This window comes from Aspergillus fumigatus, chromosome 1 (assembly GCF_000002655.1).
Source record: "Aspergillus fumigatus Af293 chromosome 1, whole genome shotgun sequence".
NCBI classification, from domain to species: domain Eukaryota; kingdom Fungi; phylum Ascomycota; class Eurotiomycetes; order Eurotiales; family Aspergillaceae; genus Aspergillus; species Aspergillus fumigatus.
The window spans coordinates 4,245,223-4,263,126 of record NC_007194.1 but is presented as its reverse complement, the minus strand read 5'-3'; the positions used below and the strand labels follow the sequence as shown (position 1 = coordinate 4,263,126).

The following is a 17,904-nucleotide window of genomic DNA, read 5'->3' as shown; positions in this document are numbered from 1 at the left end:
TTTGTAAATGCCACCCGAAATGGTAAGACATACATGGGCAAATCCCACTCCTATCGTATTACAGGCTCCCCCATCCAGTCCGGCTCCTCTAAGCCACCGACCCTAACCCCGTCAGCATCCCCATTGGGATTACGTCCCTCAGCGCCGCCATCATTGAGACTCCCGCGAAGGGACCGTCGAGCACTGTGCCTTCGGGTCCGTCCATCCGCAGAGGCAGAGGGGGCATTGCCCATACGCCGCCGATCGTCGTCGCGCGCAAACACCTGGAACCCGCGCACATGCGTATCCTTCCCGTTCTGATGGTTCTCCGTCACTCGCATCTGGATCACCATGGCTTTCAGCACGTTCCCCGCATACGGGTCGTCTTCGTCGTCCTCGCTGGTGCTTTCGCCGTCGTCGTAGTCATAGGCCGCTTCGTCGTACTCGACCGGGTTCTCCGAGTCTGAAAACATATAGTCTGGCCATGCGACGCCCTTGGACTTTCCTTTTCCCTTGCCCTTGCCCTTACCGTCCTGAGGACGGGCCCGCGTGCGCTTTCGCCGTCGCCTCCGGACCCAGCCGCCGTCTCGGCCTCCCACACCTTCAAGAGGTATATCGACCCAGCCGCAGGGCCCTTCACCTTCCCAGGTTGCGAACTCCACCAGGTCATTGCCGCCCATGCCGGCTAGGAAGACCATCTTGGTAGGGGTGTAGCTTTCGTCCATTTCGAAATCGAGGTAGACACGGATTTTGACCACTGCGACAAGTTTGAAGAAATGCAGGGTTAGCATGTGCGGTTGTGGTCCATCCGATTGCCAGTACTGGGTGGGTGACGGGTGACGGAGGGCCGCAACACCACAGCCTGGTTTGTGTGTCGAGACGGTCCATGAGGCTAAGGAGGATATTTCACGGAGGTTGCTTGGTAGCGGTGAGGGCGACCTGTCTGCGGAGTAGATGAGCAATTGTCATCTTTGCGGCAAGCTTGAAGGGGATTGTTATTGTGCCAGCTTACCCCGATCGCGCATCAATTCATCTTCCTCGTCCTCGCCTTCCAACTCCTCACCAGCCATGCCTTCCATCTCCTCGGCCGAGAATTCCCTCTCTCCCTCCTCCAACTCCAGGTCTAGACGTCGATGGTCCATTTCATAGCTCTGGTCTACGTCCTCCTCTTCCTCACCCACATCTTCTTCTTCTTCATCATCTTGGTCGTCCTCATCCATCATCTGCCCCCGCTGGCGGCCAGAGACTCCCCGCCCGAAAAGAGAAAACAGCGCGCCTTGCGCAGCAGCACCAGGGTGGGTGGGAGCGGCCGCAGACATCTCGACAGGCCCAGATGAAGGATGCAATTGCGGGATATTCGGGATATTCCGCGACGGGGGCGTCTGGAATTGTGTTTGAGCAGATCCATGGCCCAGTCGCGATCTGCTTGTTTGTTGCTGTGGGGGTTCGTCGGAGTTTGTTTCTGGAACTGGCGCGGGGTGTCTTCGGAGGTGATGGCGAGGCATTGTGAGACTTTGCGGGAAGTCGAGATAGTCTGCGTGAGTTTTGCGTTTATCCAGGCATCTCAGATGCTCATGTTGGAGGACCTGTACGGAACACTTCCCTCTACGCGGAATCTCCTCCGGCTTCTTAATCTTATCGCGTCGGCGAACGATGGAATCTCTGTGTTGATGTCACGTGCTCCGAACAATGAGCATTAAGTAGAAGGCCAAAACGATATCCAATTAGTACCTCTCTATAAATGCCACAGGTTGACCCGTCTAAAAACAGATTTGCTAAATGATATGCTATGATGCAACGACGAGCAGCCGTAACAAACTGGACTCAAGAGTAGGAGCAAGAATCGCTGTTGAAATCAGACCCGCTCCGATGCCAATCCTGGTCAAGAATCCTTTCTATTCCTGAATATCCACGTAACCTAACTTCTGGCCCATTTTGATCCGCTGACCTTTCTCAATGGTCCAGTTCCATCCTCCTTCACGTTTCCCTCCTTCCCAACCAATATCGAATGATTTCCTGGTTCCCATCGGAGCCTCAAAGACAAGCACGATGGAGCTACCCAATTGGAAGCCACCCATTTCTTCTCCTCTCTGCAGGGGGTGGCCTCCTAGCGTCCTGCTTGCATGGAGATAGGTTGCCTCAACAAATCCGGGGTATTGCTCCCCCCTTTGTGCGGCAAGTGCTGCAGCCCGATCGGCAGCCGTGTCTGTTGTGAGGCTGTTCGTGCGTAATTCTGAGTCAAAATTGATCTTGATGGACCCCACGTTCGTGGCGCCTACGGGGATATAACTGAAAAAGCCCCATCGCCAGCGACCCAGTAGAACAACTCGCTCATTCAGAGTAAAAAGACCGGGCAAGTGACGCTGAAGGTAAGGCGAAACAGAGTACAGTTCTCCTGCAAAATGGCGACGGCTCTCAACAACCCATGACACGGGAGAGTGGAAGCGATGATAGTCACCGGGCGCCAGATAGATTACCACGTAGTAGAGTGCATTGTTCGATGTCGGCTTAGGCGCATACCAAGGAGAGCCATCCCCGCGAGCAATTTCGGCCTTCACTGCTTCTTCTGCAGCAGCTTCTGACTTTGTGGATGCGTCCAAAGAAGCCGCCCGTCTCCGTGCCCCTCCCTTGTCTCCTGCAAGGAGGGTCGGCAGTGTATACGAGATACCGTTCACTTTGGCGAATTCCTCATCAGCTAGCATATTAGCCGCATCTTTCTGGGATGGCTCTGCCATATGGTTCATAAATTTCTTGCTGTGGTCAGCGGAAGACGGTGTGGCAGCACCTAAGAGCGCATCCAAGCTGTACGTTATACCCTTGACTTGTTCCACCTCACCGCGGTCAATCAGACCAAATTGCAGAATGCGGCCATCTGACGGGGAGACAATGGCGTGAGGGTCAGGATCTATTGGTCGTACGCCTGGCTTTAGTTTGCGATAGAAGAAGGCGGCCAAGTTCGGATACGTGTGAAGGTCTGGTTCGGCTACTTCATCCAGATTGACACCGAAGATCCAGGAATAAAGCTTGAATCCAGGAACACGAAGATAATAAGGGAGTTCCAGCTCGTTGAAGGCTCCCCACCAGCGAGACATTGCCTTGAGAGGCAATGTCGACAGGATCTGGACTTGCCATGGTCCGCTGGGCCTGACTCGGGGACGTGGAGGAGGTTTCTCGAAATCAAACGACTCTCCAAGTGCCTCCCTCTCGGCACGTTCTCTTTCCGCCCGCTGTGACTTGTAAAAGTGCAGTAAACCCAGTAAACCGATACCCAGACCGACAGGAATTGGGTACCATTCTACTTTCGTGGTTCGCAAGGCAAATCGAAGCCGAGATCCGAAGGAGCTCCTTGGCGACGAACGCTCATGCTTGTTCTGATCATTGTACTGCTTCCATGATTTTGTCGAAAATTCTCTAGGACCGGTCCGGCGACGACCAGCTGCTCTGAAAGACACCATATCCATCACTGCAGCTCTGCCCCCATCAGGGGCAATCGTGAGCTTCCGGCGAAAGGACGCAGAACAGTTGGAGAGGCACAGGGCCATAATCACTGATCTACTCCAGAGACATCATCCCTTACGGGAGAAGATATGGGGATGATGTATGTGGTGTCCTGTACAAGCAGACTGAGATGAGATGAGATCGATTTGTTGTCAGCCAAGTTGTATGCATCAACTATTTCTCTAAGTTTTGCGTCATGTTGATGCCCACCGCCCGGCAGAATAAGCGTGTCTATCGGCTTCTTTGAGACTCTGCTGCGTCTGTTGTTTATTGCCATTTTTTCCATTGGGGTTCTCCCTCTTCTCTGCCTTGTTCTGTCTCTGAGTACGCGAGGCCGTTTGGCAACGGGTAGTTTATCAAAACAGTTTCCGTCTGAGCCTCTAACTCCAAATGGTAGGGTGCTGACCGACGGACTGATGAAAAGGACACCGTCATCCTCAACGCCGCTCTCTCGCCGCATTCCGCTTTGGTAGTTCCATCTTCGTTCTTTTACGCCTTTCTCCGACCAACCGAGGGATGAACAATCCGTTTTGAATTTGTTGTTTGAATTCTTGGCTCCGGTCTCGACTTTTGAAGACTCTGATTGCTTGTCATCATTTGTCAGCCTTCGCGACAGGTACAGCGTTGTATGTACCTGAGAGGATTATGAGCCCGTGTCAGCTACACTTCCTTCAAACACTTCAAAGCAGAAACATCGGGTTTCCAGATTATGGCGTCCAATTCTTCCGATCAACCAAGTGCACCTTTTGAGACCGTTCCGCGCAGCATCACCTTGCACGTGCTCTGCCCGTCTCTACCCAATCGCTTCACCTTCGATGATCTTCCCCTCTCTACGACTGTGGCTGGCCTCAAGGCTCGCTTGACCGAATCAATACCAAGTCGTCCAGCGCCGAGTAACCAGAGATTGATCTGGCGCGGAAGGGCACTTTTAGATGATGCTATGACACTGGAAAGTGTTTTGGGCCCCGCGGATGTATGCCCCACCCCCAATTCCCTTTATTTGGCTGAACCTCTCGCATTTGGAATAGCTACTGACGATTGAGGATACGCGTAGAGTACCGAATACTCCATGCATCTTGCTCTTCCACCGCCCTCCACCGTCGGCTCCGCTAGAACCTCCACTCCATCAGCTTCGGAAGCCCCCCCAACTGGTCGCCTACCGGACCCTTTTCTTAATAGAGCATGGTCTTCGGCACTTCCGACTCTTCCGACTTCTACTCAGAGTTTCAGACAAAGGGGACCGATACCTCCTGGCGTCCCACATGAAGCTGAGATCGGACTTGCCCTTCAGCGTAACATTGACCAGATCCGCCGACAAATTCGAACAGCTGCGCAACAGCCGAGATCGGGACCGCAGGGGGTCGCAACCTCAACTTCCTCCGTGGATCAAGCAGGCGCTCAACAGCGGACAGGTGTCTTTCAGTCGGGTTATCCTCCTGCGACATGGTCAACAAGAGTTCATGGGCCACTGGGCCTTCCAGACCTTTCCCAACCTCAAACTTCATCCACGGGGACCCAGGCCACGAATCTGTGTGCTCGTCTAGATGTCCTACAGCTCCAAGTAAACTATGCCGAGGACCAGCTTCAACTGGGAATCGCACCTCCGGCAGAACGAATCATTCGTATTCGTAATCAGCTTTGCGAGATGCTAGACGATCTCTATAGTGATCCACGTGCCGCACGCAACGGAAACATTGAAGCGTTGCTTGCTCGTGTCTTTAACATCTACACTCGCGCTGATCAACTTCGCGTCACGCAGTCTCGATTGCAACCCACTCTCGCTACCAACGCTTCTGCAAATGCGGAACCGGCGCAGCCGCCTCTGTACCTTCTATCGTCACCAGGTGGATATCAAGCTCTAGTCGCGTCTCCGGGCGCGACAAACTCTATTCAGGCATTGGTTGCATCCTTCCATGTGTCGCAGACTCCTGAGTTTACACCCATACAGGCTCCAGCTCAACCAGCCAGATTCCGAGCCAATCAGGAGGCTGTGGTTCTGGAAAATGTTGTTCGTCAAGCTGTGCTAAACCAGCGAGCAGTGAACAATGGACCTGTTGATCTTTCCAGATATATTAGACGCATCTGGCTCTTCGTCCGGTTGTATTTTTTCTGCTACATGTTCAGCGAGCCAGGAACATGGTTGCGAGTCTTATATGTTACGCTAGCCGTGATTGCCTCTCTTCTTTCCGAGACCAATATTCCGCGGCAGCTGTTCAATCTGACAGTTGCTCCTCTCCAGCGCTACCTTGAGGGGTTGTTACATGTAGCTCCTGATGCTGCTGGTAATAATGGCACCCGCGCTGCTGTGAATGGTACTGGCATGCTTAACGACAACCGCGCCAGCCTGCCCGGTCAACTTCGCCAGGGTATCCAGCGATTGGAACGATCTGCAGCGCTGTTTGTTGCCAGTCTGGTCCCCGGAGTTGGCGAAAGACAGATTGAGGTGCGAAATGCAGCCGAGGCAGCCCGTAACGCGCAGCTCGCACGAGAAGAAGAGGAGCGTCGCAGACAGCAGGAGACCGCGGGCAACGGCGAAAACAGTGCAGAGCGGCAAGAGCCTCGTGAGGAAGCGGACGGCGCAAATGAGCGCGTCGAGCCTGCCGAACAGAATATCATGACTACTAATCAATCCGAGCCTTTGATACCCCTTGAGCCTGACGAATGAGCGAACTGTTTCTCTTCTTTGACTTTGACATTAGCGTTGAGCTATCGCATGAGCGTTTTTACCTTGCCTGCATTTTGCTTATTCTGATGTAGAATAGCACATACGTCGAATTGATTGATGGTGTTTTACCTCAATTGAAATTGCCTAGCAGGTGCTGTGTTCTTCATCTGGTTTCCAAAGATCAAACTCTGTTGGTTCTACGTTCCTAGTCTAGAATATTTGCTAGAGATTTTCTTCTACCAACCACTAATGTTCGATTCACAGCTTATGGCCGACCTTCTCTGCCGATGTATCCTGAGGGGAGGTGGGAACCTCAGACGGCGGCGCCATCGGTCCCGTATCAAACGACTCTTCTCCATTGAAATGCCTATTCATCGACTCATTAGTCCGCTTCCAAACACTGCAACCCAACGGTCGAAGGAAGCACTCACCAGCCTCTTTCAGCTCCCGAACTGAGAAACCCACAGTCCCCATTCTTCACACAGTCCCATCCACCCCCGACGCCCTTCCCACCGCGCCAATCCGGCACCTTCGTCTCAGCCCGCAGGATCTTCGTCCCGGGAGCCAACGCCTCCACCCCAACCCCAGCGGTGCCAACCTTGTTTCCCCTCCTCCGAAACGTACTCAACCCCGCTGTGAAAACAAAGAAGTCCTCCGTGGAACTATCGTCCGGCATCGCGCCCGTCAACGCGCGGCCCATGGCAATCAGCGGCGCCGCATGCGAGCAGATAAGCAGCGCCTTGCTGGTGCGCTGGTCGGGGCGCTGCGACTCCTCCAGGGCCGCGATCTCGGCGTCCACGTCGGCGATTATGCCTGCGAGCGCGGTGGCGAGGCGATTGTGCAGCTGGGCGATGGTCTCGCCGCGGGGCGAGGGGATGAGGTGCGGCTTGTGCTTTGAGGGGTCCGACGGGAGGATGCTGGGGAAGTGGGTGTGGAGGGTTGGCGGTGTGGCGGGGGAGGGATGTTCGAAGAAGGAGGTTGGGCCGAACCATTCCCTTGTATCTCTAAATCAGCAGTGTATCTTCTATAACTGTGGTAAGGTAGGTGCCAACCCTATCCCATTCTCGACCCTGACGTCAAAGTCCGCGCAGGCGTCGATGTCGCTACTTTCCTCGTGCTGCTGCTGCTGTTGCTGCTGTTGCTTTGCCTTTAGCGCCTCGACGGTTGGCTGGATCGTCTGTAGACAGCGGTAGAAGGGGCTGCAGTACACGCGGAACGGCTTGGGCTGGAACCCTGGGCTTGCGATGTGCGCGGCCAATTCGTGCGATTGTCGGACGCCATGGGAGGTTAGGGTTGGGTCGGCGGGGTTCCCGGTTGGAGTTGGGAACTGGGCTCTGTATGCGCCTGTGTTGTAGTCGATCGTCCAATTGAGGCGGTGCTGGAGGAGTCGCTGTTAGTGATGTGGATAGAATGGGTGTTTTGAATCGGGGGCGGGGTTCAGGGAGTTTGAGTTACATACACCATGGCGCGTTAGATATATTGTGTCCAAGGGCATATTGCAGCAATTAAGAAGCAGATGACAAAGCCAACTACAGCAGAAATATTGTGCTTGAAATACTAACAGGTCTTCGATCCCCCGGACAATTGCGGGGAACTAAACGAAAGCCAGGTGCTGCCAGGCGGTAGAGATGAACCTCGGTCCGGATGTGTTGGCATCAAGAAGTTTACAGTTTGTAGCACATGGCCTAGGAATGATGGATAGCTGACTGGGTTGAGATAGGTGCTAAGATTCACACTCCAGTAAAACTATCTATGGCGTTTTTGCCAGGGTATTATCCTCAACTGCTCGCCAAGACGCCTCGACCATCGAGCATTTCCTCGCTCCTACATCAAACCCAAGCCATGCTATTTCCCACACACCGACAAGACCTCAAAACTTTTGATTTCAATTCTGATGGAGTTGTCTAGTAGAAGAAGCCAAGGAGCTTGCCAGCAACGTGCTTGCGACGAGCCTCCTCGTGGTCCATGATACCAGCGGAGGTGGTCAGGACGACGTAGCCGAACTGACGGGAGGGCAGGAGCTGGACGGCCCACTGCTCGATGTCGGGGAGCTGAACGGGGTAGCGGGGGTTGATGACACCGCACTTGTTGAGACGACCGTTGAGCTGGATGACGATCTTGCCAGAGCGGTGGTCATCGACCTCCTCGAACTCGCCAATGTAGCCTGATAGCAAGTCAGTAAGGATGTAGCGAAGATTTAAAAGCTGCCAAACACAAAGAAACAGAAAGAGTTTTGGAAACTTGTAAGATCTTCACATGTTTCAACGAAACAATCTTCAATATATCGGGCACTTAAAGGGCAGACGTTGTGGAGTGGGTTAAGATTCGAAACCGCCGCCTAGTTATCAGCCCGAATGGTGTATCTCCTCCACAGATCTTGCAAGTTTCCAACCCTCCTCCTTTTCTTCATGATGGTATCAAGGCAAGAAAAAAAGATAAAACCTACCGTGCTTCTGCATGACGCTGAGGAACTTGACAATGACCTTGGAGCTAGGTCTGATCAGGACCTGGCGCTTACCGGCCTTCTCGGCGTTGTTGATGGCGTTGAGCGCATCGTTGAGGACGGAAGTTCTGACCATTTTGACGGTTGATTGAGATTCTCAAATCGAGGAAATGTAGAAATGAGGTATCTATAAATCGAAACTCTCAAGGGAAGCAAATTTCTCACCGCAAGGGATCCACCCAGCTGGAGAAATTTTTGCTTCCGGAAGAGAGAAAACCAGTCAGCCACCAGTAGTCTTCGAGCGCAAAGAGTGCCCCCCAGGGGTTCTTAAGCCCGTGTCGTGATGAGAGAAGCGTATCACCCTGCTTCTTTTGACTGCTTTGTTCTCGGTCGCCATTTCGGCCAATGGAGACAAGAAAGCCAAAAACGAGACGGTGATTGCTCTCCCAGACTAGCTGGGGGGCTGTAGATAAATAGAAGACAGCAAGCAGAACATACCTCGAGGTCGAATTGACGGCGTTGGTGAGGACAGGAGGTTGCTTCAGGATCGAGCTCGGCGCAAGAAAAAGACGGTGAGGTTTTCGCAGCTGTGCGCGCTTAGGGTTTCCGCTATTGTACCCTTATCGGTCACGTGATGATAGTACAGAGTTTTCCGGGTCCTGTCTAGTGCCTCAGGCATCAAGACAACACCAGAGAATGTGGGATATCGTAGAAAATATTACAGCACAGCACGATTCAGCCTATACAAGAATATGTTGGCTACTCATGCGTTTATTAATGTATCATTTCCTCTATACAGATATTCCATCACACTTCACTATGGGAAGGGCAGGATTATACGTGACTTTAGTATCGAAAGGGTTTCATCGCTATCTTTCTCTTGAAAGGGGTTACATGACTTCTTGGGGCATACATGACGTTCGCAAAAATGCTAGGGAGAATCTTGGTCTAATTAAAACCGCCATAGAAAAGAAAAAAGAAGAAAAAAAGGAACAGGAGGTAAGGGTAATGGTGCTAGTAATAACGTGGGGAGAAGGAAGGCCAGAAGATAAATAACAATGGCGAAGGCGAACATGAAGGTGAAAGATGATTCCGAAAAGGGAAATAGTGTGCCCAGCGGATGCCTGTATGGTTGGGGGATCAAGAATCTGGGGGGGACAGGGTAAAAAAAGGTTGAGGAATCGGATCGTAGGGGCGTGATACTCTAGCTCAAGGGAACTTCGATCATATCAAGGGTAGGGGGTTATCAATGAGTGCCAACGTGCGATGCGCTCATGGATAGGAACAAGTAGCTTGTAACATGTACATGCTGATGTTCAGTGCCCGCAGTGAACTATACTCACACCAAGAGTAGGGGCAACGGGCTCGGCGTCACTTCCCATGCAGCACCTTCGGAAAGTGCTTTCAGTGCAAGGGGAACCGGGTCCTAACAGCAAGGGTTGTGTAGCATGGCCGGGTTAGAACGCGCTTAAGCCATGGCAGCCGCCGTGGACATGTTGACCTGACGCTTGACCTGCTCGCGTGTCCACCGAGCGGTGTCAATAGTGCGAGCGCTGTATTCCCGGTTGTTCCTAGTCTCCCTAACAAGCGCGGTGACCCAATCATTGCGGAAGAAGCTGGCGAACTCTCCATTGGGGAACGTATCTGCGAGATCACTGAAAGGTCGTTAGATTAGAAAATTGGCAAAAAAAAGGAGGAAACAGAGAAGCCATACCCAAGAACACCCATAGATGCCCTCATGAGACCCTCACTGCGGCTCATGTCCTGAGAGATAATGTGGAGGAGCTGGAAAATCGACTCGACGTAGGGCTGGAGCTGAGCGGCTGCGACATCATTAGAATAAGTCAAACGTGATAAATCAGATATCGCTACGTACCCTGAGGCTTGCCCTTGTAGGTCAGAAGGATCCCACCCCAGGCATCCATGATGCCCTCACGGAGCGAGACGATGTAGTCAAGCATTTCCATAGTTACGTCGGTACTGGCTGTGACGGCCGATGCCTGCTGAAGGACCTGGGCGACGACAGGCAAGTATACATCAAATTGAGTCCCGATAGCCTGGGCAATGTCTCCAAAGGTTTCGAGAATCGCGGGCTTAAGCTGATTGGTGGCACTCTGTGACGCGATATTAGCTAGTGATTCTTCCTAATTGGCGTCATCTCATCCTTGATGTCTTACCCTCAAGTTGTTCAGCAGGTAGTTCATGAAAGCATCGCAGTAAGGCTGGACCTTCTCGTTCAATGCACGGGCGATATCACTGACGAGGCCAATGGCCATGGAGCAGAGGGCTGGCTCTTCCTGGTTTCCGAGAGCGTTGTATAGGAAAGGAGTGAAGGATTCCATGTATTTGACGAACTCCTCCTCGAGAGCGCTGGCGATAGCACCCACAGTGGCGAACACCACGTCAGGAACACTGGACTTGGGGGGAACGGTGGAGAGAACCTGGAGCATGACATGCATGATGCGGTCCGCCTGGGGCTTGATCTCCGTTTCAAGACGCTGAACAATAGCCTGCCAACGAGTTAGCAATGGATATACCGCCGAGGCGCATCGGGAATCCTTACCAGGAGTACACTGGTCAATGAGGTTTGCATCTCCTCGAGGGTGATACGATCCTCGACACTGACGACCTGTTGTTGCATGGGAATGGTCTGTTCCAGACGCTGGATCATAACATCGGACAGTGTCGCGACCAGGGGCAGGCTGTCGTTCGCGGCGTTGGTGACGAACGAGTTGAGCACCTCATATCCAGCGGTGCGGAGCTGGTTGTCGGCATCCTGCCTCTCTGTGAGGGTAAGGAGGGACTTAACACTGTCCTGGAAGTGCTTCGACAGTGGGTTGGTGTGAGCACCGACATCACCGGCGAACCGATCGGCAACGTTCATCAAAGCCCAGCAGCAAGAACTGGCAATCTTGGGGCTACTAGCAAGACCGTTAAAAAGGCAAGTAATAAGGGGTTGTAGGTGCACGTCAGGGTCGAGGGTCTCAGAGCAGAAGTCACAAACGCGCCCGAGCGCGTAGGCCGTAGAGTCGCGGACCTGAATGGAGCTATCCTCCATCATGCTAATCAAAACACTCAGGGCCTGCTTGACCAAAGGTTCCAGAATCTTAGGGTCAGGACCGTCCATAATAGCGCCAAATGCAGCGACTGCGGCATCACGGTGACGCCAATCCTCGTTGCGGATGTTCTCCTCGACGAAGGTCAGGACAGGTTGGATGATATCACCCTGCACGCACTGAGCGTAAAGCTGCAGGGCCTGGTAAGCCGCACGGGAAATGTTGTATTCGTCCTCGGTGGCATCCTCATCTTGTTTGCACATGCATTGCAACAGGACAGGAACAACTTCTCTGCAGGCGACACGGGCAAAGTTGAAGAACGGGCGGATTTCGGTGGCACCCTCAGCCTGGGCCTAGAAGAAAAAAAAAAAAAGTGTCAGTTGTGTTTGGTACAGAGATATGAAGAGGGAAAAAACGAACGGCGGCATTGTCATCCTCAATGGCAATTTCTTCCTCGCAAACGGTGCACCAAAACTCAATGGCGAGCTTGGCAACGTCTTCCTCTTCACTCTTCATGCCCATAATGCTCAAGCCAAAGAGAGCCTTCTCCATGTAGAAACGCATCTTATCGTAGTATGAACCCATAATCCGATTCAGGCATCCGAAAGCACCGGCCTGGACACGGAGATCATCAGCCTGCGTGGCCTCGCAGACAACCTGCATGATGTAATTCCGTTCGCCCTCGTTCTCCATGTTGGAACGCACAAAGTCCACCGAATCACTGAGGGCCTTGATGGCGGCATTACGAATGTCCATGTTGGGCTCCTCGCGCCGGGCACCCTGGACAACTGCTGTCAAGATGGCATTAGAGTGGGCAGCCAGGCTTTCCCGTAGCTCTGGGTCTTGCGACTCGCAGATGAAACCAATTGTGATGAGGGAGGCTTGTTTCAGCTGATCGGTGCCGGTTGCAACGCTCTGAACCAGGTGGTTCATCAGCTCTGGCCATTCGTTACGGGGAAGCTCGATGGCGGCGATCGAAACGATGAACTGAGCAGCAGACTGGCCGGCCCGGGCATCTTTGGAAGCGAGAGTCTTGAGCGCCAGCTCCTTGACCTGTGCCTTCACCTCGGGGCTGATCCCTGAAATCCATCGCTCCTGTACCTCCCTTAACTTGGCGAGATCTCTGAAAGTGAAAGCGTTTTTCAAGGCCAGACCGGCGGCGGTTCTGATGTGCGGAGCGGCGCTTTCGTTCGCCAACTCTTGGCCAAGGGTAGTAAGGTAACCGGCCTATAAGAAACAGCGAGGTTGATATTAGTAACTGGGGAGTCGAGTATCAAACGAGAGAGGAGAAAGGATCGGCTGGACATACGAAGTCCACCTCCGCCGCGTGGAGGAGTTGTTGTTCAGCATTTGTACGAGTCGTCGCATCTATTATAGAGATAAGCAACCGAAAGTCAGTCTCTGATGCTCGTATTGAATGAAATCCATGTAGAATTCGAAAGAAAGAAAATCGCTTCTATAACACAGAAGGGTAAAGGTGAGCAACGTACCTGGCGACAGGGTGCCCTCCAACACTTGAGTGACGTTCATGTTGCCTTAAGCGGAAGTCGCACCCAGAATCACAGGGAAATAGAGAAGGCGAGGACAGCGAAAGGCGGGGGAAAGAGAAAGATGAGAATCGCTTGTTGACTTGACCCAGAACGGATTGTAAAGAATCGAGAGAAAAGACTTGTCCACAAACAAAAAGGAGTGTTTGGTGTGGACAGTTGAGAGTCAAAGAAGAAGGGGAGGAAAAAATAAAAGATGTTGGAGGTTCAGAGCAAAAAGGTTGTTTCTGTGGATATGACAAGGCATGCACCGGGTTGGAGAAGAGACCAGACAGCGGACCAGAAGATGTGGTGAATGCACGCCAGAACAAGGGAGAAGGGAGAAAAGCTATGAACAAAAAAAAAAATCCCCAAAAACCTTTGATGACAGGCAGATGCTTGATGGGTAGTGTAGTCTGTAGTGGGGTGGAGGAATGATGGTTTTGGTAACTCCGTAGGCTTTGGGCTTTCTGTGAGTTTTTCTGGAGGATATAAGGCTGAGGGGAGAGAAGTGTAAGACAACGGAAAGGCGAGGGAAGAGGATAGAGGGGCAAAAAGATAATTTCGTCTTTTTTTTATGCCTTCGCCTCTGGGATATTTTCCTTTCTTTTTGATGCCAAATGGTATGGACGCAGATGATGCTAGACCAGTAGACTAACGCTAAGGATAGATTCTTGATCGTACTCTGGACTCTGTACCTACGTTACACCTACCTACAGAGAGATCCGGTGTCGTTACTGGACGCTGAGACGCACTTGGGGCTGCTGCCCGGAGCTGCCGCCAACGCTGTGGCCTACCATTGGGTGGCGACCGCCCATCCGAGAATGGAAATGTCACGTGATAACACATTTTCGTCCCTTCAGCCACCATGACAGACAACAGCAGCAGTATTGAATAATTGCACTGGGAGGAGGTAACTAAGGTAACTAACTATCACTTAACTGACAGTGATTTTCAAGCTTTTTCACTGTAACGTCTTTGTATCCTATTTTCCTCAGGTTGCCAGGTAGGTCGAAAAGTCACTTTCGTCATTACCGTACTTTACTCTCCTACCTTAATACCATATAGTACGTTTTGTGGCTTGCCCCTCCCTATTACATAACACTGCTGATGAGTAAACACAAAGGGGGGGGAGATTCTTCCTTTGCTTGTTTTCATTTTGCTGCATTGGAGGATCATTTTCCACAGTGGTTGCGTTGGCCCGGGCGACGGATTCCCCCATCAGGGCGTCAAGGCCAATCGGCGCACAAATCCTCACACTAGTTGGACTTAGGACTGAAGATTCTGTATGGATTGGTCTGGGATTTTGAAAGAGATCCACTGGTTGACGGGGCTGAGAAGATTTTGGATTGTTTCGAGAAGGAATAAATTCAGACTCTGACTGTGGAGGGGTAAACACTGGACGAAACAGAACACCAGTGATTTTCAAAAAGAAAGAAAGTATTGGATATGATAGATTGATTGGAACTGTCGCACTTCTCCCTTCTCCGTACTCGCAATCATACCGAGTATTTCGAGGGATCATAGAATGTAGAATTCAAATCAGTACGACCTGATGGTCACTGATGTAACCAGGAATGCGTATGCGTCTCACCGTGAAACCATCACTCATTGCTCTGTGGATCAACTAGGATGAGACATGAATTTAAATGGCCTTCTTCAAGACAGAAAAGCCTTGCGGAGCTCTCATTAAGTCATTATTATGCTATCTATTCACTCTCTTCATCCTCATCGGCCAATTCAGCATCCATGTCTAGGACTTCATACCGCAACCCATCGCCGTACAAGACGCAGATCGCCCGACGACCTTTTCGTCCATTGACGTCGAACCGCAAGGGTCTGGCCTTCTGACCGGACGGAGAAAAGGCATGCTTGATGAGGCTCGCGTGCGTGGAATGCGGCGATAACAAGTCCAGCGTCGTAGCATCTATTGTGGGTTGAGGTGAGGTAGAGTCAAGCAGCTTGTCGCTGTAGGTGATGAAGAAAGGAGATGGCGAGCTGAAGGCTCCTTCGGTATCAAACGTGGATGCGGGCTGAAACGGGAAGTTCAGCAGATAGGCAGATCCTTCTACTCATCCCGGGGCCAGTTAGCAGCTGGGAAAATAGGCGTCCGAGACTCATATACGTACTGTCATTCGACCAAAGGAGCATCATGGTATCGTTCTGCACGAATTGAATCTGGCAAATTTCTCCTTCCTGCAGATTCAGTGCTCCTATGCAGATTTCCCGGGTAGAACTGACTCCATTCTCGGAATCTGACACAACACGATAGATGTAGACTAAGAGCACGACAGTCAGCATTAATCAAGGAGATTGGAAGTTCGACAAACTTACGTAGATGATGTGACTTGATTGATCTCACGGCGATATAGGTAACACTAACCGTCCCATCTTCGTTATTCTAATGTTGATCCAGTTAGCAGTAACGCATCTAGTCGAATCAATACCCTTACCTCGGAGCACATTATGATATCAATGACCTCCTGATCGGCATCCGGGTGAAGAGCAAGAGGCGATCGGTGCAAGATGCCTCTGCGTTGTGTTATCGCTATTTGCCCAAAGACTTTTTCAAATTGTAGTCCTAGGCGCTTTGTCAAATCATTCAGTTTGGGAACCTCCGGAGGGTTTGCATTGTTTTGGCCCCGATTCAGCTGTTCAAGAAGCTTTTTGAATGTGTCGTAAAAGGGCCGGTCATCTGCGGCCGTCCACTTGTCTGATGTAGCAGAAGGCTTACCAACAGGCACTCCCATCATGGGAAGCTGCTGGATAAAGTGCTGGAGTGTGCTCTTGGTTAGCGCGCCTCTAATGTATTCTAGAGTCTGTGGATAATCTATCATGTCTGTCTTCTCCATAAGTTCTTCCAGAGTTTGTGACATGGGCTCCGCAGTCTGCATATCAATCTCATGTCGAAGCCACTGGGAGAAGGCGATGAACTGAGCCAGTTCCTCGTTAGCATTGATAAGGATCTGGTGACAAAGGAGATGAAGACAATCAAGCGTCTCGACACTCGCATTGAGGTCGTTGGTCTCTAAGCCCAGCACTTCGCTGAGCTTCTGGAATCGAGACAGGCCGATAAGTCGACTAAGCAGCACTTCGCATCGCTCAAGCGCGGGGAGTAGACACTCGTGCGTCAGGCGTCGGACGTTCTCATATCCGCTTGAGACAGCCTTTTCCCAACGCTTATGACCCTATTTGATCGTCAGCTGCATTTCGGAACAAAGCAGAGGAAGGTATCTACCCTTTCGCCGACAATATCTACCAGAAATTCCTTCAGTGGCTCAAAGCAATCGCCCGTCACCACCAGATGGTAAGCGGCCGTGACAAAGTCACAATGGCATTTCTCCTTCAGATCCTCATTGATACTGCGCATGTATCGCGCAGGCAACTCCTGCGCATTCTTCCACTCAAGCTCAATCTGCCTCTGGACCTGGCCGATATAACGGAGCAAATTCTGTAACTGGGTGGTTTTGTAGGCCAGAAGCGACAGATACCGACCTGATCTAGTGATAAAGCGAAGATCAATAGTGAGTAGATGCAGTCCACCAGAAGAGCCAGGGGTCGACGTGGATGCCAGCAATGCATGCGTTGAGCTCAATGGATGTGACGCATGCTGGAGTATTCTGCAGGCAGACGAACCGCCGTCCGACACCCCGACCTTAACCGAGCCAATTTCGAAGCAGTCAAAGATACGCAGATGGACGGTCCCATCATCAAACCCAACCAACAGCACATCAACCGCATCATTACTGTTTTTCGAGGACGAGTGAAAAATCGCATCAATTGACGCTCGAGAGCTAAACACGTCATCACTAGCATGAAGTCAGCCCCAATGAACCCCGAAACCATCTAGCCCAATACTTACTCGCTTCCCGTCGCAGGCAACGTACTCAATTTCGGCAAGGAGCTCTCGATATCCAGCAATGCCAACTCCCGCGGCAAATCAGCCTTGAGCAGCGCCGCCGCCTTGGACGGCTGGGTATCTGGCGACAGTAAATCCGAAACGGTGAGCTGCCCCGCAGCCTCCTGCAGATGACGCTGCGCAGCTTTGCTATCTGTAAAGTTGACGCCCCAGCCCAGACAGGTGATGCTGACGGGCTGAGCGTGAGCGCCCGGCTGATCCGCACGGTAATGGTGCACCGTTTTGCCACTGTACGCGCTGATCAACCGGACAGTGTCATCTGCGCAAGCAACCGCCAGTAAATGCCCTGCGCCTTGTCAGCAAAATATCGTATGGTTCAAGTGACAAGAGACAATGACCATTATCCTTCCACTTCACCGCTCGGATCTCCCCATCTGCTTCGTCCTCGCCCAGGTACGGATCTCCCTTGAATGATCCCCCGAAGACCTTCTGCCCGTTCAGCCGGAAAACGCGTAATTCTTCATCCTCTGTGACTAGGGCGATCAGGTCCATCGTGGGACAGTAGGTCAGCGTGCGTGCCTTGCATTTTGCCGGCAGTGACTTTTCGCCCACGGGCGTGAGCTGTGGCTTGAAGACCTCTTCAGCCATAGTTATAAGTTTATTTTAATCCATCCTCTGTAACACAGAACGATTGAGTTCGGTGGAATAAGTAGGTTCTTAGTAACGATGTCAAGGTTGTTCCTGTAGTTGTTTGATGGATGCTGGAGTGGGTATTTTACCGACGATGCTTGGCACGCGTTTGCCGCGTTGCTTTGCACTTCACCCAGGGAAAACTGATAGCTCAACATACACCTCTTCATCTCATCAGACTGAAGCAA

At 51.9% G+C, this 17,904-nt stretch overlaps 7 protein-coding genes across 7 annotated transcripts; 1 reads left to right on the top strand and 6 right to left on the bottom strand.

The window, feature by feature from the left end:
• Positions 1 to 50: 50 nt before the first annotated feature.
• Positions 51 to 1,484, bottom strand: AFUA_1G15770 (anaphase promoting complex subunit DOC1; the record flags this gene model as incomplete). The annotated part of the gene is made up of 2 exons (XM_747850.1): positions 51 to 922; positions 992 to 1,484. The coding sequence occupies 2 exons, from the start codon at positions 1,482 to 1,484 to the stop codon at positions 51 to 53; spliced, it is 1,365 nt and encodes a 454-aa protein (XP_752943.1).
• A 154-nt stretch (positions 1,485 to 1,638) lies between these two features.
• AFUA_1G15760 (phosphatidylserine decarboxylase 1) lies at positions 1,639 to 3,692 on the bottom strand. Its single transcript, XM_747849.2, has one exon. It carries the CDS (start codon positions 3,519 to 3,521, stop codon positions 1,875 to 1,877), a length of 1,647 nt encoding a protein of 548 aa, XP_752942.1. The 5' UTR covers positions 3,522 to 3,692; the 3' UTR covers positions 1,639 to 1,874.
• A 47-nt stretch (positions 3,693 to 3,739) lies between these two features.
• AFUA_1G15750 (uncharacterized protein) lies at positions 3,740 to 6,142 on the top strand (the record flags this gene model as incomplete). The annotated part of the gene is made up of 2 exons (XM_747848.2): positions 3,740 to 4,450; positions 4,532 to 6,142. Exons 1-2 carry the CDS (start codon positions 4,187 to 4,189, stop codon positions 6,140 to 6,142), a joined length of 1,875 nt encoding a protein of 624 aa, XP_752941.2. The 5' UTR covers positions 3,740 to 4,186.
• A 180-nt stretch (positions 6,143 to 6,322) lies between these two features.
• On the bottom strand, positions 6,323 to 7,637 carry AFUA_1G15740 (uncharacterized protein; the record flags this gene model as incomplete). The annotated part of the gene is made up of 4 exons (XM_077803988.1): positions 6,323 to 6,509; positions 6,574 to 7,137; positions 7,195 to 7,520; positions 7,602 to 7,637. 4 exons carry the CDS (start codon positions 7,635 to 7,637, stop codon positions 6,401 to 6,403), a joined length of 1,035 nt encoding a protein of 344 aa, XP_077660156.1. The 3' UTR covers positions 6,323 to 6,400.
• A 280-nt stretch (positions 7,638 to 7,917) lies between these two features.
• On the bottom strand, positions 7,918 to 9,156 carry AFUA_1G15730 (40S ribosomal protein uS8). Its single transcript, XM_747846.2, has 3 exons — positions 9,084 to 9,156; positions 8,589 to 8,772; positions 7,918 to 8,306 (listed from the first exon to the last, which is right to left on the bottom strand). Exons 2-3 carry the CDS (start codon positions 8,719 to 8,721, stop codon positions 8,047 to 8,049), a joined length of 393 nt encoding a protein of 130 aa, XP_752939.1. The 5' UTR covers positions 8,722 to 8,772; positions 9,084 to 9,156; the 3' UTR covers positions 7,918 to 8,046.
• Positions 9,157 to 9,338: 182 nt separating this feature from the next.
• On the bottom strand, positions 9,339 to 13,967 carry AFUA_1G15720 (karyopherin beta). Its single transcript, XM_747845.2, has 8 exons — positions 13,132 to 13,967; positions 12,951 to 13,009; positions 12,062 to 12,868; positions 11,149 to 11,994; positions 10,763 to 11,095; positions 10,462 to 10,699; positions 10,300 to 10,408; positions 9,339 to 10,240 (listed from the first exon to the last, which is right to left on the bottom strand). Exons 1-8 carry the CDS (start codon positions 13,169 to 13,171, stop codon positions 10,054 to 10,056), a joined length of 2,619 nt encoding a protein of 872 aa, XP_752938.1. The 5' UTR covers positions 13,172 to 13,967; the 3' UTR covers positions 9,339 to 10,053.
• A 434-nt stretch (positions 13,968 to 14,401) lies between these two features.
• Positions 14,402 to 17,791, bottom strand: AFUA_1G15710 (uncharacterized protein). The gene is made up of 7 exons (XM_077803987.1): positions 17,425 to 17,791; positions 17,030 to 17,372; positions 16,406 to 16,976; positions 15,621 to 16,355; positions 15,502 to 15,568; positions 15,297 to 15,446; positions 14,402 to 15,235 (listed from the first exon to the last, which is right to left on the bottom strand). Exons 1-7 carry the CDS (start codon positions 17,672 to 17,674, stop codon positions 14,877 to 14,879), a joined length of 2,475 nt encoding a protein of 824 aa, XP_077660155.1. The 5' UTR covers positions 17,675 to 17,791; the 3' UTR covers positions 14,402 to 14,876.
• Positions 17,792 to 17,904: the final 113 nt, after the last annotated feature.

Bases quoted from the DNA above. Each gene is read 5' to 3' on its own strand.
- AFUA_1G15730 (XM_747846.2), bottom strand. From the start codon at position 8,721: ATGGTCAGAACTTCCGTCCTCAACGATGCGCTCAACGCCATCAACAAC. The intron at 8,307-8,588 runs GTAGGTTTTATC...ACTTGCTATCAG, and splicing joins CAGCGTCATGCAGAAGCACG to GCTACATTGGCGAGTTCGAG.
- AFUA_1G15760 (XM_747849.2), bottom strand. From the start codon at position 3,521: ATGGCCCTGTGCCTCTCCAACTGTTCTGCGTCCTTTCGCCGGAAGCTC.
- AFUA_1G15710 (XM_077803987.1), bottom strand. From the start codon at position 17,674: ATGGCTGAAGAGGTCTTCAAGCCACAGCTCACGCCCGTGGGCGAAAAG. The intron at 17,373-17,424 runs GTCATTGTCTCT...GACAAGGCGCAG, and splicing joins GGTGAAGTGGAAGGATAATG to GGCATTTACTGGCGGTTGCT. The intron at 16,356-16,405 runs GTAGATACCTTC...ACGATCAAATAG, and splicing joins TAGATATTGTCGGCGAAAGG to GGTCATAAGCGTTGGGAAAA.
- AFUA_1G15720 (XM_747845.2), bottom strand. From the start codon at position 13,171: ATGAACGTCACTCAAGTGTTGGAGGGCACCCTGTCGCCAG. The intron at 11,096-11,148 runs GTAAGGATTCCC...ACTCGTTGGCAG, and splicing joins CATTGACCAGTGTACTCCTG to GCTATTGTTCAGCGTCTTGA. The intron at 10,700-10,762 runs GTAAGACATCAA...ATCGCGTCACAG, and splicing joins ACCTGCTGAACAACTTGAGG to AGTGCCACCAATCAGCTTAA.